A 17,012-nucleotide genomic window follows, 5' to 3' on the forward strand; every position below is an offset into this window, starting at 1 on the left:
CTGTTGACGCCCCGGGGAGGGGCCAGACATGGCCCCCGATGCCGATCTCGGCCTTGCTGAATGCCTCGACATCGAGGCATTGCAGCAAGGCCGTTTAAGCGAAGAAAGTGATCCTTGATCACTTTCTAAGCTTATTTTTTGACGGTTCAGGACCGTCAAAGGTCATTTAGTGACCTTCTTATTATGACGGTCCTGAACCGGCAAAGGTCGCGAAGGGGTTAAGGCAGCAATATGGTGTTATATATATGACATGTGATTGTATTTATATTTAGTGGCTCAAAAAGTTTAAATAAATGTGGACATTTCTGTGATTGAACTATGGACTATCTATATATTAATTGAAATTATTAGTCCTTTACATGTCTACAGAATCAATAGGTGCACTCCATAGTGAGTAATAGGCAATAATATTTGAATGATTCAGCACTTTATGATTCATCTACTGTTTACATGCACCTGAGACACTTTATGTATATATAACCATAATTCCTCCATATGCTCTGATTATTTTCCTAGAAACCTCTGTTGTCTTTATTATGAAATACTATATATGTCTATATTTTTTTTATATTTTCTTGTACAATAAAATAATATATTTTTATAAGGGCATTTGTAGAACTCTTTTTATACAAGGTATACAAGTTTATAGGAGTTTCCCTGGTTTGTAGGATGAGATCCTTATATACACCACAATATTTGTAACATCACGCTATTTGTGGAAGGTGTTGTAGGATTCTTGTGTGTTATAATTTTGTAAGAAATAGAGTTTCATATGTATTTTATGCCTGGGGATTGTAAACTGTTCACCCACAAAAAACAAATGCATCACACACGGAATAACATATATACGTGAGGGCACGCAGAACTCTTTGGTGAATCTGGTTGGTTTCTCTGGTTCTTCTGAGTTTTAGCAAGGTTAACACTAAAAATTGATACGTTCTGATAAACTGATAATCAGAACTGAAATTAAGCATTGTATTATATATATATATATATATATATATATATATATATATATATATATATATATATATATATATAATAAGAAGGAATGGGTTTGATAGACAGAATATCTGTAGATATAAGGCAGAATTGACCTAATCTGTGTAATTGACTTCAGCCAAACATTAGGCTATATCTGCAAAATGGTATTTACAGTTATTTTAAGTCTTAGAGACGCAGGCTGTCAACTTCAGATATATTATTTGTTGGTTAATAATTTTTATATATATATATATATATATATATATATATATAATATTGTGTGTGTATATATATATATATATATATATACACACAATATTATATATATATATATATATATATATATATATATAAAAATTATTAACCAACAAATAATATATCTGAAGTTGACAGCCTGCGTCTCTAAGACTTAAAATAACTGTAAATACCATTTTGCAGATATAGCCTAATGTTTGGCTGAAGTCAATTACACAGATTAGGTCAATTCTGCCTTATATCTACAGATATTCTGTCTATCAAACCCATTCCTTCTTATTTCTTTCATCGGTGTCAATCTCTTTACAGCACTGTATATAGTAAACTAGTATAACATTGATGAAAATCCCACACTGAGCTGCTGTTTAAGCAATGCTAATGAAGTCCTGTTTATCCAACAGATATACGGAGAAATCTTTCTCCATAGACTTTTACGAGTCAGAATGTCGATCAGGGTAATTTTATTATTTTATTATTACTATAAGGCTTCAGTGTCAATAATATTGATTTTGTTACAAAAAAAAAGCAAAATATTTTTGAAAACACATTTTAAAGTTCCCTTTAAATATAAATAAGGCCCTGTGAAAACAAGCATTGTTGTAAATAATTAAATGTACTGAAAGATAATCCAAGTACAATGTGAGTACAAGACCCAAAACATACACCAAGCTACAATGTCATTGAGAAAACAGACAATGTTTTAGGCGCCTCACTGTTAATCCTACCCTTGAAAAAATATTTTCCAGAGAGCTGGTCAAGGATTTCTTGGCCTTGTTCTTCAGAACATCAAGTTTGAATCGGCCACTGGGCGCTGTATTCTCTGGAATTGCGCTGCTCGATAGACTCTGTAAAGAAGCAATAAAAAGATTAAAGAGGCCAACAGCTCTCAGCAGGAGTCTTTTAATCCTCAAATCCGACAATTTAAACGAAGAAGAGGTCCATTCTCTTTGGCTAGGAGCACAATTCAAAGTGCTGTCCTCCCTGCAGCAGTAAATTAAATTCTTATTATTTATTGTTTTATATAGATCCAGCATATTCCATAGCGCTGTACAATAATAATAAGTGGTATATAACATAACAATTTGACAAACAACAGGTGAGGAGGACCCTGCTCAAACGAGCTTACTGTCTAAATGAAATTATTATTCTATATGGCAATATATATTAATGCAGTTGTAGTCTGCATCTTTAAATTCTTATTCAAATGCTCTTACTTATTCTACAAAGGGGTACAGGGATCACAGAAGCTGTGGTTTCTTCTTTTTCCCAGGGACAATGTCTCATGGTTTTACGTATGTAGTAAGACATTTAGAAATGAATAATAAACAATAAATAAATAATTAACCCCTTAAGGACCGGGCTCATTTTTCGTTTTGTACCCTGTGGGACCGAGGCTGTTTTGACACTTTTGTGGTGCTTGTGTTCAGCTGTAATTTTCTCCTCACCCATTTAGTGTACCCACATAAGTTATATATTGTTTTTTTCAGGACAAGATGGGCTTTCTTCAGATACCATTATTTTGATCGTATCATCTTATTTACTATAAAAAAAATTAAAAAAACATGGTGAAAAATTGAAAAAAAATTTATGACTTTTATTTGAAAAATCTTTTACTCACCTAAAAAAGCAAGTAAAAAAACTAGCTAAATAGATTCTACTACTTGTCCTGAGTTTAGAAATACCCAATGTTTTTATGTTTTTTTGCTGTTTTTTGTAAGTTATAGGGCAATAAGTACAAGCAGCGTTTTATGATTTCCAAATCTTTTTTAACAAATCTGGTCAGTCTGCCTCCATCTCCTCTTTGGAACATCTTTGAAGCCGGTTAACTCAATTTAACCCATTCAAACCATATATTTTTGAAAACTAGACACCCCAGGGTATTCCAAATGCTGTTATTTTAACCCTTTCCATGCACCAATTATACAACTACACTTTGTCAAACTTTGTAATAGTAATTTTTTTTATTTTTTTTCCCACACAAATTGTACTTTAGTTATAGATATACAGGTGCTGGTATATGTCACTGTCAAACAACACCCCAATATGTGTTCAGCAACATCTCCTGAGTACAGCGATACCCCACATGCATGGGTTTGTCAGATTGTTTGGCTGGTAAAAGGCTACTTTTGGGGCATGCGTAATTCAGGTGGTCATTTGGTCATTGTGCCTCCCTCTCCTCTTTGGAATATCTTTGAAGCCGGTTAACTCAATTTAACTCAATTTAACCCATTCAAACCATATATTTTTGAAAACTAGACACCCCAGGGTATTCCAAATGCTGTTATTTTAACCCTTTCCATGCACCAATTATAGAACTACACTTTGTCAAACTTTGTAATAGTAATTTTTTTTTATTTTTTTTTCACACAAATTGTAATTTAGTTATAGATATACAGGTCCTGGTATATGCCACTGTCAAACAACCCCCCAATGTGTGTTCAGGAACATCTCCTGAGTGCAGTGATACCCGACATGCATGGGTTTGTTGGGTTGTTTCAGATTTAAAATGCTACATTTGGGAAGTGCGCTTTTTTTCTCCATTTTGGTCAGTCTGTACCTATGCCCTATCTTTGAGCTAGGCCACTCCAATTTACCCCATCAGCCATTTTTTTTATATATTAGACACCCCTTGGGTATTTGAAGTGCTTTTATTTTAACTCTTTGTTGAGATTTTTGAGAAATTTTAGCACTTGCTCAAAATAATAAACTTTATTTTTTAATTTAATTTTATTTTTTTAATACTTTTTTTATATTTTTTTTTACACATTTTGCTGGTACTGGATGGTTCACCTAGTGACATCACTGCATAATTATTTTTAAATGTTAGCACATTTTTTTTTCCATTTTTTATTTATTTTTATTTTTTTTGAATATTTTACTAATCACATAGTGATTAGAAAGCTGGGCTCCATTGACTTGCATGGTTGAATGCAGTACCTGTATTTAACCAGCAAGTGGAGCCAGTTCTCTAGAGGGTCTGGAGACCCTCTAGCGAACTTTTTCGTCTTTATTGTTTTATTTCCCGGGCCGCCGCCATCTTGCTTGATGGCGAAGATCACCGGCAGCGGCGGCTGTGACCGCTCTCCGGAGCGGTCACAGCCCACCCAGAGGTAAGTGTTTGGTGTCGCTGGATGCCTCCTGATCGAGGCATTCCAGCGACACCATTTAAGTTTAGGAGGCGATCGTTGATCGCCTCCTAAACGCTTTTAAAACGGGCGTCCGCCGCCATACAATGTATGGCGGCTGTTGACGCCCCGGGGAGGGGCCAGACATGGCCCCCGATGCCGATCTCGGCCTTGCTGAATGCCTCGACATCGAGGCATTGCAGCAAGGCCGTTTAAGCGAAGAAAGTGATCCTTGATCACTTTCTAAGCTTATTTAATTTTTTGACGGTTCAGGACCGTCAAAGGTCATTTAGTGACCTTCTTGTTATGACGGTCCTGAACCGGCAAAGGTCGCGAAGGGGTTAAGAGATTATTATAACTTTTAGGGCTGTAGAACACTGGTATAATTAAAAAAATATAATAAAAATTTATTATAATAATAAATAATTAAGAGGTTATTATAATGTTAATTGCTGTAGAACACTGGTATACAATAATACCCAATAAACATTTTTAGGGGAGAAAAGAGGGACTTTGGGCCAAGAGGAGCTATCCCTTCTACTGAGGTATACTTGGGAGGTTTGTTTATGGTAATACTGCTATCTGAAACCTCTCATAATGAGGATGAAATAACAAAATACCCTTCCTCAAAAACATAATCCACCATAACTAGTAAAGTCTTGGAAACATTATTCTGATGTTAGTCTTTAACTGCACAAAAAAAAACATCCAATTGTATTCAAATTCCCTTATCTGCTTTTATGCTACACATGGGGAATAAAAACAAGGCACAGCAATCATTTGACATATAAAGTTAGTGCAATTTTAAATTGCATTAATATATATTTTATGTCTCTCCACTGGAAGCTTTTCCAATGGTGCATATAAATACCGTACCATTTAAAAATAATAAGATCGTATTGCTTTTAAAAACAAAGACATTGTGTTACTGCATTCAGAGTGACAACAAACACAATGCTAAAAGACTGTTCGCTTCGTATAGAGTAAAGAAAACCTAAGACGATGGTCTAAGTGCGCCAAATGGGTGTCCACAGAAATATTTGGGAAAAATAGAATCACCATAGTAAGGTTTTACCCCTTTCTTTGTTTCATCCTGATCATTTATTCCTCATTTCATTTGGCCCATCTAGTCTGTCCAACCTCTGGATGCTCCCAAAAAGCCTGATTACCTAAAAAAAATGTCCAACATCAAAAGGCCCTGCAAGGGGAGAGCTGCTGGTCGTGGCAGTGGTAGTGTGGGAGAACAGAGACGCCTTTTGGTCCTCCCCATGGAACAAGATAAACGTGCCATAATTCTTTTCTAATCCTAGAAAGCAAGCTCTCCAGATAATCATGTAAGTTTAACCACATCTGTCCAGAAATGTGCTAATATTGAGACATAAGGTTATCACTAACCCTGACCCGTCCACAAGGTTGGACTAGTAGGTTGCCAAAGGAGCCACACAATCATTCTGATGTCCTAATGTGACCCTTAGACAATGTTGTTCGTTCTTTAGACAATTTAAACTTATTCACAAACTGTCTTTTTTACACCAAGGACAGTAATCACTATTCCTATATTTGGAGAATTGTAAGATATCAATTTAATGCTGATCCCTAAAGCAGATTCAATGTACCTGCAAATACAACCAAAAGCTTTTAAATTGCCAAACTACAGACAATCATACATTAAAAGTAAATATATATGTACTTGGATGGAAGCTGTGTGTGTCAAACAGGGCATTTGCTACACACCCATGGGAGTCATGATGGCCTTGTTTAAAGGACATGACCAAAAATAAAAGATAAAAACTTAAAAACCAGCAAAGTCCAGTTTTACCCTGTATTTTGTGTCCTTAACACACAATTTTCAGATAACTTTATTAAGACATATTGAAAGTCAAGTACAAAGGTTTTCAACATGCTGGGTCCATTATCTGAATGAAAATAATATTATTTATCCTAAAAGAAATGTTTTCCACTGTCAAATAATTTACCATTTGTAAGTGCATTTTAAGTGTTTTTACGGTATTTCATTTCATAATATTTAGTCCTAACAACGATAACGTTTCTGAATATAACGTTTGGAGAAAAAAGAGCTACATGCAGTAAGCCATTTAGTCGGAGAAAACGTCATATGAAACAGTATCTGTAAACCAATCCTCTCAAGATGATGTATAAAACAAGAAAATTGATTACATGATAAAACAATTTGCATGAAACACAATCACAAAAAAAATAATCATTATCTCTCATGGGCCATACAAGCATAACAAAGTACAGGAAGGAAGTTTATTCCAAAGGAGGAGAAATGTTGGAATATGAGGTCATAATCTAGAAATAGTAGGTGAATGGCTTCGATTTAATGTAAGGAAGCTTTACTTTACCTAGAGGGTGGTAGATAAGTGGAATGGCATCCAAGCAGAAGTGGTGGAGGTTAAAACAGTAAGGGAATTTAAGCATGCAGGGGATAGGTCAAACATTTTATATTTATATGTTAAAGCAAAGCTGCCTTTAATTTAATGTTTAAAAAGAATGTGAGCGCTTCTTAAAAAAATAACATAAATATATAAAAAATAAATATATAAAATAAATATATAAAATAATGTATTCATATCAGTACTTAATAAATATATTATAAGGCGAATAACTGTCTTCTGATCAAGTAAGATTACAAAACAATGATGTATATTATAAAAGCCATAACATATACATTACAAAGGAAATTATTCGGTGCAATCTACACTATTGTATTTAGTTTATGAGGCACCTATTAGACAGACTACACTACTACAGGCTTCCGTTCATCAGTTTACACATTACATTTCTTTCTGGAGAAGCAGTTTGTGTTCTATTTACAATGTATACCTAGGTGATTTGTACCCCTACCCATAACACATTGGTAAGAGATACATGGTTACAAAATACAATATATATCTTACTATATATATATCACAATCAAAGGGCAACGAACTAATTTAAACACTCTATATAGCCGAGTCACTAAAAAGAATAGGACTATTTAATAAAGGAATCAGTATCACCTTTTTAATAATGATATATAATAATATATTATTTAATAATAATATATACTGTAATGCTGCAGTGACTCTGAAGTTTAGATCTAACGAGTAAGGCAAGAGCATTTAAGTTAAGGTTAATACAAGTAAGTGCCAGAGGCATCAACTGTCTTATCTAAAACGGCTTCACCAAAATACAGTAAGAAGTAGTCAATCTCTGACTTATTTAAAATATCACATTTAAAGATTGCATAGGGCTCACTGTAAAGTGCAATAATGTTATTTACCGGCTGCATCTCTCCTATATGAACATGGGATTTCTGCTTGGCTTCACAAAGCTGCCTGAGATGGAGGATGACAAGTTCATTCTCCTCCTGGTCACTGGCTGCTTTCATTTTCTGAGAACAAAAAAAGCAATAAAAAAGCCATCAATGTTTGTCAATAACATAGCCCTGGTTTCATATACATAGCCTCGTTTACTAATGCTAGTACATCTCAACCCTTCCATATGCATTGTCGTCCATGTCCTGTTGCGAAGACAATAAAAAAAGCACTGCATCCACGTTAAGCAGCTTTGGCAAGCATGGCAGCCTTGACCCAACAGCAGGGGATAGCACTGCCAATCTGATATATTGCTCCATATTTATCAGGACGCAAGTCCAGTAATGGGGTAAATACTATACCGGGAAAATTCCACTTAAGCATTCGCTCGTTTCTTTGTTAAGTGCTCCAAATGTTGAACTCTGCCTCAAATGTAGACCAATGTTGATAAAAATGACTAGCTTTGTCTGCTTTAAAGTATTAGCTCTGTTTTACTTGGTCACAGGTCTTTAACGAGGGGCAAAAAGGGTAGCTGCCCTGCACCCAGGATTACTTTAAGCTTAACCATACTTTCTTATGACATTTACACCACCTGCTAATGCCCCGTGAGGCCTATGCTGGTGGCTGCCCACCCCCCACTTGCCCTATTAGGTAGCTCGGTAGGTAGGTAGGTAGGATGTAAGAGTTCACAGAAGGGAATCCATTACTTCATCAAACAGTTGATACCCTACTGGGAGTTATTTATATCCCACATACTGCAGAGTAGCATCTTTCATGTGCCGGTCTGCAACATATGAAAACGATATGTGTCGGGGCAAAAATGGCCGACGTGTCACCTTACTGAAGTTACATAGTTACATAGTTACATAGGCTGAAAAAAGACATGCGTCCATCAAGTTCAGCCTTTCCTATATCTGTTAATTTGTTGCTGTTGATCCAAAAGAAGGCAAAAAAAAAACCCGGTTTTGCTCTTTCCAATTTTGCACTAACCAGGGACAAAATTCCTTCTTGACCCCAAAACGGCAAAGTTGAAACTGATGAACAGCAGACACTACAGTAAAGCTAACGTAGATGGTGTGAATATTGTAAAGTATCTTGGATCACTAACAAAAGCAAATCATCTATGCAAACCATTACCTGGACACGTTCAAAAATATCTGCTTGCTCGTTGTCTGATAGCAATGATAGTTGTCTCTGTATTACAAGCTTGGCTCTAGGTGGATAAAGGCCTGCAAGAAAAATAAATATGAAAAAGGGGATGCCATTTAATCAAGTATTTGTAATCCTATTATCTCATTGGCGACACATAAATTCAGAGCACAGGCATGCAACATCCCAATGTCCCATTGGTGCAAGATTTTATTAGGAGTCAAGGAAGGACGCAGTCATAGTGAGTTTAATGAAAAATCTCAAAACAGCTAGGCACCAGCAGCAAAACTTTACAAAACCATGACTTCCCGGCCATGTTTTTTGCTATACTCCTAAAGCTGTTTTTCTCGACATTTACACTTATATTTAATAAAGTTTCAAAAATTAAGCTATGAATTGAATATATATTACAGAGTAAGGCAATAACACAAGTTTTTTTTTATTAATAAAGCAATCGCTTTCAATATTCACAGCCAACCAGAAATGTAATGTTAAACCAATAAGGTAATTAGAATGCAATTAACTCTCAAAAGCACTCTCCACATGTGATTAGTTTTACTCATAACATCACATCATACAGATACAGATATCTAGAAATCATTGACCATCAGCTATTCCAAACATCAGGAACTTTTCTAAACCCTACGCAATGTGTACGTTATTTTAATAGTAATTGCACATAAAATAGTCTTTTTATAGCTGACACCTTTAAAACGTTAATCTCTAATGTTTTAACTTGGGTCACTTTATGGTTGTAATAGTTGGAACCACGAATAATTTTAATATTATAGGATGGGAACGTTTTATTTCATTTTGTTATTCACACAAAGAAGCACCCGGAGCACGTTTCCTGTAGAATGCGCTTGGTATGCAACCGTTACTTTGTTCTTCATTTCTAGCTATTTATCTTAAGTATCAACACAGGCATATTTCATTTCAAAGGTTTTGTTGAAGCCAAGAGCTTTGCTTGTGTTTTTCTCGGCTAATTAATCCAAAGATCAAGCGTTTGTTTCCATTCACAACAATGGCTCTTCAAACTTAACTCTCTATAGAAATAAAGGAAACAGAACCTAGAGTGGCGCTTGTCAACATTGCCAAGAAAGTTATTTCGTATGGTGTGCTAGTGTCGCCATCAGAACACAGTTCTGGCACTAAGAGCTATTTTGGGTTGGTAATACCTAGACTGAATTATTTCCCTACTGAAGTATCATACCTTCAATTCTCTCACAGAGTTTGTGTAACGTATGCATTGGGCAAGCCTCACACAGCTTGATCTGAGTCTTGGCATTCTGGAGAGCAGCAGCCGTGCTAAAAGCTTGCCTTAGAGTAAGCATGATTTCATCCACCTTAAATAATGCAAAAAAGATAGGTTACCAAACAATGAAACTAAAATAGGTATGTTGCATTTTTACGCCTGTTTTGCAGCTCCAAACATACAGTACATGCAAGAGATATATGTCACTAAGCAAGAGTACCGTAAAAATAAGAGGCTGGAAAAGATACACTGGTACACGAGGAATACTATCTACTTCTTAGTGAGACCTTATCAGGCCGTGCCGACCTACAAGTGTTTACGACACACAATATCTGATCTATGCAAAACATTGTCAATGAGTTAAGGGATAGGGCAAGGCTTGAAGAATATGTTTTTAGGTTCTGGAATCTTGGGGTAAACATGGTGGATCTCCATGTAGAGGGTGCAAAAGAATAATTTTCTGTAAGAAGAAATGGGTGGAAGTGATACAGAGAAGGAGAGGCACTGGCCCAACATGATGCGATAAATACTAGTAATAACTTTCACAAGTTTGACTACAGAGGGCTGAGCAGTAAGAAATTAAAAACGAACGGGTGCTTATACACAAAATTCTCCATGTAGTGTAGTAGAAAAATGGATATCATTTCCATATGCATTGGATTGAATTGTCTATAGCAAAGTATGGGATGGTCAAGAAAACCACAATTCTCCCTCTACCAACCAAGAACAATCCACAACTTAACAAAAAGGCAAATGTGTAAGTTCTGCACATATAGGGAGACTGTGAGAGAGTGCATGAGAGAGAGAGTAAATGAGTGTGAGGGAATGTTTGCTTGAGAGGTGAATGAGAGCATTAAGTAACAAGCCCCTAGGCTTAGACGGCAGTGTGACATAGTGGCGAATCTTAGGTCAGAATAAATACCTAATATTGTAGTACAAATACTGTAGTTTCTGGCAGGGTATATTGGTTACAAAATACTTGGGAAAGCAGACAGTTGTAATCTGCTCACGCTATGCGTCAGCGGTCCAACTACTGATCGTGAAGGTCACTTAAAAGGTCTGGTTTTCACGATCTCCTCGTATCAGCAAAAGAAGATTAGTCAGCCACCATAGACCTATCCCAAAAACTGCCTTGTTGTGACAGCCTTAAAGAGCAAAGCTGGAAGTAAGAGCTAACTATGTTTTGAAGAGGAACTCTCGCAGATCACAGATTTTAGCATTGGTAAATACGTTTGCTGAAACTACATATAGCTTGTGTGTTTTATTTTCCAATCCGTGTAATTGTGATATTTAGTTTCTAATGTCACGTCAGGGATACCGGGATTGGTGTCAGCGTGTGGCAGAACCACCATTATCTAATATTCTGTCCTTGAGTTACTTCCCTACACATCAATCCACTCTTAAAAAAGCTGCCTGAACCAATTAACAACATTCAGCGACTTAAAACTTAAAATAAGACACAGATAACAAAAGAGAAGAATAATCATGTCAACCAAGGGAAAGGGAAGTAAATATACCCAGTGGAATATTCTGGCCTAGGCCTTGCAGACTTTGGGTGGCAGGTCCAGGGAGAGTGATCAGGCTTACTTGAAGCGCCATTACTCAATGGACTGGTTAAAATGGTGATCACTGATCTCCCCCAACTAGCCCACCAACAATATGGAGGACTGTGTAGTATTGGCAGAGCCTCTACAGTCTGGCTCCATGTGTTCCTAAAATGTATGTATACATGTATGTATGTATGTATGTATATGTCTCTGTAACCATCATTACTTGGGTTTCTTTCGCATTCCAGAACTGTTAAATGCAGAATTTAGGAAAAAGCGTCAGATTCGCATGTATTACTAAAAAATAACAAGAAGCCTTATTAAAATGGAAAAAAATCTGTTAACTCTGTTCTTCTATCCTAACTACTCCCCTTACTTACCAGTGCGTCTGAAGCACATTGAAACACATAGCAAATGTACTGATTTATCCCAGGCTCCACGCATTCACGACAAACAATACCAAAATGATCAATGTGGTTAATACCCTACAAAAAAAAAGAAAATAAAACATGTAGATTAGCTGTGACAGGTACAGAATAAAACATATTTCCTAGCATGCAAACATTGCAAAACAATTCTAAATCGGGGGGATTCCCATCCTTCAGCAACATCTGTTGTCTTCTTAGATTGCTGGCAGTGTAATTTTATGTAAACTACCGAAGGTCTCCTTGCAGTGGTTAAGCAGTTAAAATGTGCTTGCAATACATTTGGAACATTATGGAAAACTCAGGACCCCAAATCTCCACAGAGCTAAATACAAAAACCGAGGAGAGGCCTTATCCGCTAAACTGTCACAAAAAGTGCAGAAGAAAATATAATCATTTATTTCAAAGGATGAGTAGAATCCAATAATAGCTCTTTCAAACTCATTAAGGACATTCTTGTTTTGTGTACATGGTACAACAAAATACATTACAAGAGAGAATATCAATTTTATGTAAAAAGTCTGCATTTAGAATGATCCCATCAGCCTTATGTTTGCCTCTGGGCTTTCATGACATAGCGCCATAAAAATAATGAAAATAGATAGAATTGCAACTTTCATAATCGGTTTAAAAACTCTTTTGTACATGGAACACATAACAGCAGATTAGTGTGGGTGACCATTCAAGTTCAGTAATATAAATCTTCTACTTTTTGTTTTAAAACACTCGTTTTCAAAAACATTCTCATGGTGAAACTGCGGTAAAATGTGATAATCTTTTTCACAAACCAACACTTCATAAATATTTTCCAATGTTTACTTCTGAGAAAAAAACAACACATAATGATTTGGATGTTGTTCTGTGTGTATAAGGCACTGAAAAATTACGGTCTAAGCAAGCTATTTGAATCAGATTCCAAGCATATTTGTATACGCAAAATATATAATTATGAGGACACATACCTGAGTGCATGATGAGATATCTTTAAAATTCTTTTCAAGAACCACAGTCTTAGTATCAGGACTTATAAGATTAATTTCAAATCGCCCAACCTTCAAGAAAAGGAAATAGAATATGTTATATAGAGAGGACATACGCAAATCTCAGTTTCAAAGACTCTTGGAATAGAATTCAGATATTAGTACTTATGGTGTTGTCTTTCTCATATCTATGAAAGATATCAGGGGACATTAGATTTGGATTTTCCATTTGGGACATTAAGCACGTGTCTGGGGGTACCCATGCCAAATGGATATTCCAGCCGGTGGCTGTACATAGCAGCAGTAGCCACATGGTCTACCATAGCCCTAAGGGTCTCATCCGGGTAATCAAAAAGCCTGCTTTTCTAACAAACAAAACAGATCACCCAGTTTTGGGCTATTTATGTGGTGCATATGGAAGGGTTCCCCCTTTGCTTGCTTATGTTCTATGTACAGTAAGATTTGATCTTCTATTCTTTGGTCCCTGTATTAGATCTGTTGATTTAGTAGCCCATGTTGTTTGGGGTTTTCCATCATTAGCTTTTTGGTACCAGGACAAGACTAGGCAAACTGAGTAAATGTGCCTCCTGAAAATGTAAAATTAAAATAAAAATGTTTGCAGACGGCCAGTTGAAGAATATAAAGAGTGCATTTTATAAAATGGCTAGACTTACCTAGAATGGTTACGACTACCATAAAGCTATTCTTTATTGTCTTCCATATTGCTCTCTAGACACACGCTTAACGAGCCTTATGGTGAACCCGGTCATGCATCAATGCACTTGCTAATTAGTAGCTTGTGGTGGTCATTAAATGATATCAAAGGTGCTGCCCTCTGCTGACTTACATGAAAAATAGTAACGTAACATAACCTATTTGAGTTCAGAGGAGACTGTAACATTTCCTACTACATATAAATTGTGGATTTTGGCTGTATCTTCACTTTGTTATTTCATTTGGCAGAGAACCGGGTAAAGAACCACCAGCAACATGCTGCTAGGTCATGCTTCACTCAGTAGGACACTACACTTGAGTCGATATGTGTGAAACTATGAGTGTAAATGTGGATGGAGTAAGGTTAGGTCAAAGTGGTTTGGACAATTTGGGTACGAGTAGAGACATTGTGACATTAATGGTTCTGGAGAGAAAATCCTACCACATTCACTTAATTCTACAACCAGCTAGTACGCGTCAGAACACCATGCAGCTCAATATTTAACAGAAAGTGTTTTAGAAGAACAAGAGAAACCATTATGTAAAGGGCCAGACCAAGAATACATTTGTATCCAGGTCCACTATTGCTTTAAGAAGTGGAGACAATATCCAGCTACAGAACATTCAGTACATGCCTGAAGCATTTTGCTCAGTCAATGCCTCTATAAACTGTGCAATTTAATTATAAAAACAGCACATCAGAGATTTGCAGGTTTTTTTCCCAAAATAAAAGGCTATATATTACTGCAGAACTGCCTCCTGCCCTATGGCACAGCATTCATTTTTCAATTCAGTAAATACCTTCCTTTAGACTTTAGAATAACTCAAATTCCTTTCAATCAAAATGTGTATTTTCCTTAAAGAGACAGACCAATGTCCCAGAAACCTCCTCTAAAGAAGTATTAAAACATACTCTGTACTGCAGAAAGCAACAAAACACAAATGATGTCCAGACATATTGTTTTTGGTACGGAGACATGTAATCTTGCCTTTATAAAAGGTGAAGTTGTGAAATTGTTATTGGAAAAGCATTATGTGTTGCTCACCCCCTTTGGCACCTTGCTATACCACAAACAGCCTACAAAATTGGATGATGACTACAGCTACATAGTGTTCATATAAACAGTCTATGGATGAGAGGCTTCCTTGTCCACCAAAAGCAGGAACGCTATGGGTTGCTCAAAATTGGTTCAATGATCTTGGTGCTCAGTGGGACCTCTGAGCCTAAACTTCTGCTTGGAGGGTCAGATGGACACCGCTCTGGTATATGAAGAACGAAATGAGTATTCAAAAAGTTACAATACCGAGACAGGAATTTGGAGCCCTTTCCCCTATATCAGCACATAGACACTGTGTTTGAATAGCAATCCACCGATTACACGAGCTACCTTGAGTGATCCTCTCTAGCAAAATGTGCTCATTGAAGCTTGGATTTTGGCCACATCTTGATATATGCAGATGATGAAGAGATGGCAAGGTCATTTCCAGAGCAAATTGTGCAAGCTCACTAAACCAACAAGTGATTTGTGAGCTGTCCATGAGTGGTGATCTGGCTATTGTACCTCTTTCTGAGTTTTGTCTAAAGGCTGTCTTGTACAGCGGGCAATTACTTTCAAGGAATCCATGTATAAAGTGGATATAGAGGCAAAGGTGATAATTGTTAACCTTGTTTGCATGTGCCTACCCAGAATCCCTTGTGGTTGTGAAAGCACCATGAGATTTCTGAGGGAAAAACAAGCCTTCTGGCTTGTCTGGTGTGTGTAGATGGGTGTTTAATAATACTTCTATTTACGAATTAATCTCCAGTATATATATATGCAAAGGTGTGTGCAATCTAGGTGTGTGCAACTTTTTTTTCATAATCGATTAGTTGGCCGATTATTTTTTCAATTAATAGATTAATCGGATAAAAAAAACAACATGCATTTTTTTGTTTATTTAAAACAAACTATTTTTTCATATTTAATAAAAACTATGATTGAGAAAAATGTATTTCTTGTTTTTATTTCCTTTTATTTTCCAACCTGCCCTCCAGTTATGCACATCTGACCCCATGCTTGCTACCCTGTACCCCAGATATGCCACTCTGTCCCCTGATATGCCACTCTGTCCCCCAGATATGCCTTATACCCCCCCTAATATGCCACTCTGCCCCCCCAAGATATGCCTTATAACCCCAAGATGTGCCTTATATCCCCCAGCTATGCCATATGCCCCCTGATATTTTGCTCTGCCCCCCCCAGATATGCCTTATATGCTTATACAAGCCTAACAACTGCAGGATCTCCAAGCACATGGTTGCCTTGGTCCAGGTTTGTTGACCCTGCTTGTCAATCAACAGAGAGAAGTTGCTGAACAAACCTGTGCAGTCTAGTCTAACCTGATATCTTAAATATCTTAGTTGCCCTCAACACTGCCTGTACCTTTCCATTTGGACCTCCCCAGGGCCTTGAATTTGGTTTGTCTAAGGCCTCAGGTTCTGGATTGCTTGTCCTTGCCCTGCTTTCTACATTGATCTCTGGCTCCAACGCGGTTAAGAGCAGAAGCCTCGTACAGTTCCTCTCCCAACTACCAGCACCTTGGTTCTAGACTCTTGTGTGTAGATAAGTAGTATCTTGACATTCTGACATTTAAGGGGAATCCTACATCTCACACACAGAGCAAATAAGAGAAAGTCCTCATTTATTTATTTTAGATTCAATTGACACTTAAACAGCAGATGACATTCAGTACAGTAATTACAGAAAAGCTTGAATGGTCAATGAAACCTTTGAGTGACGTATTCATACACTCTCATCAAGGAGGGTAATTTATGGGTACACATGTTAAATTAAAAATTGGGTGAAGCAGAGATTAATCAATCTGCCCTTGAGTCATGTTTTCCTGCCCTATTTTGGCAAAACTGCTAATAGCTTAAAATGAGCATCTGTTTACCTTTAGCTGGGCCAGGTGATTGGCAATACAGTGGAAAAGAACTGAAGAAACAATCTTTTTTCTTATTTAACTTTTTTTTACGTGGCTTAACACATACAGTTGTCTAGAGGGGGGCTGCAGTAAAATGCCTCTTGCATTAAAGCTTTGGAAAACAAATATTCACTTGGATGCCATTTATACAAGCTTGTTTTAAAGTGTTTTTTCTCATTGCTTTTCTGAGAATGAAACTAGATAGGTTCATGCAGATCTACTGGAATAGTGCCATGCCCTCCAAAGTTAGAAGGGAAGGGGAAATAAGCCGTGACGTTCTAGCTCTTCAGCTAG

General features: G+C 36.7%; 1 protein-coding gene across 1 annotated transcript in view; it reads right to left on the reverse strand.

Annotated features, from left to right (window-relative positions):
• The window catches only part of LOC149299871 (TBC1 domain family member 4-like), a 77,167-nt gene that overhangs the window by 19,211 nt on the left and 40,944 nt on the right, over positions 1-17,012 (reverse strand). The window contains exons 3-8 of the mRNA XM_089485828.1: positions 13,023-13,112; positions 12,016-12,120; positions 10,047-10,179; positions 8,822-8,913; positions 7,651-7,761; positions 1,965-2,084 (exon numbers count right to left, since the gene is read on the reverse strand). Coding sequence (XP_089341954.1) covers positions 1,965-2,084; positions 7,651-7,761; positions 8,822-8,913; positions 10,047-10,179; positions 12,016-12,120; positions 13,023-13,112 — 651 coding nt within the window. The remainder of the gene's footprint in view (positions 1-1,964; positions 2,085-7,650; positions 7,762-8,821; positions 8,914-10,046; positions 10,180-12,015; positions 12,121-13,022; positions 13,113-17,012) is intronic.

Source organism: Sceloporus occidentalis, unplaced genomic scaffold, assembly GCF_023333645.1.
Source record: "Sceloporus occidentalis isolate IW3139 unplaced genomic scaffold, rSceOcc1.0.p SCAF_27, whole genome shotgun sequence".
Taxonomy (NCBI): domain Eukaryota; kingdom Metazoa; phylum Chordata; class Lepidosauria; order Squamata; family Phrynosomatidae; genus Sceloporus; species Sceloporus occidentalis.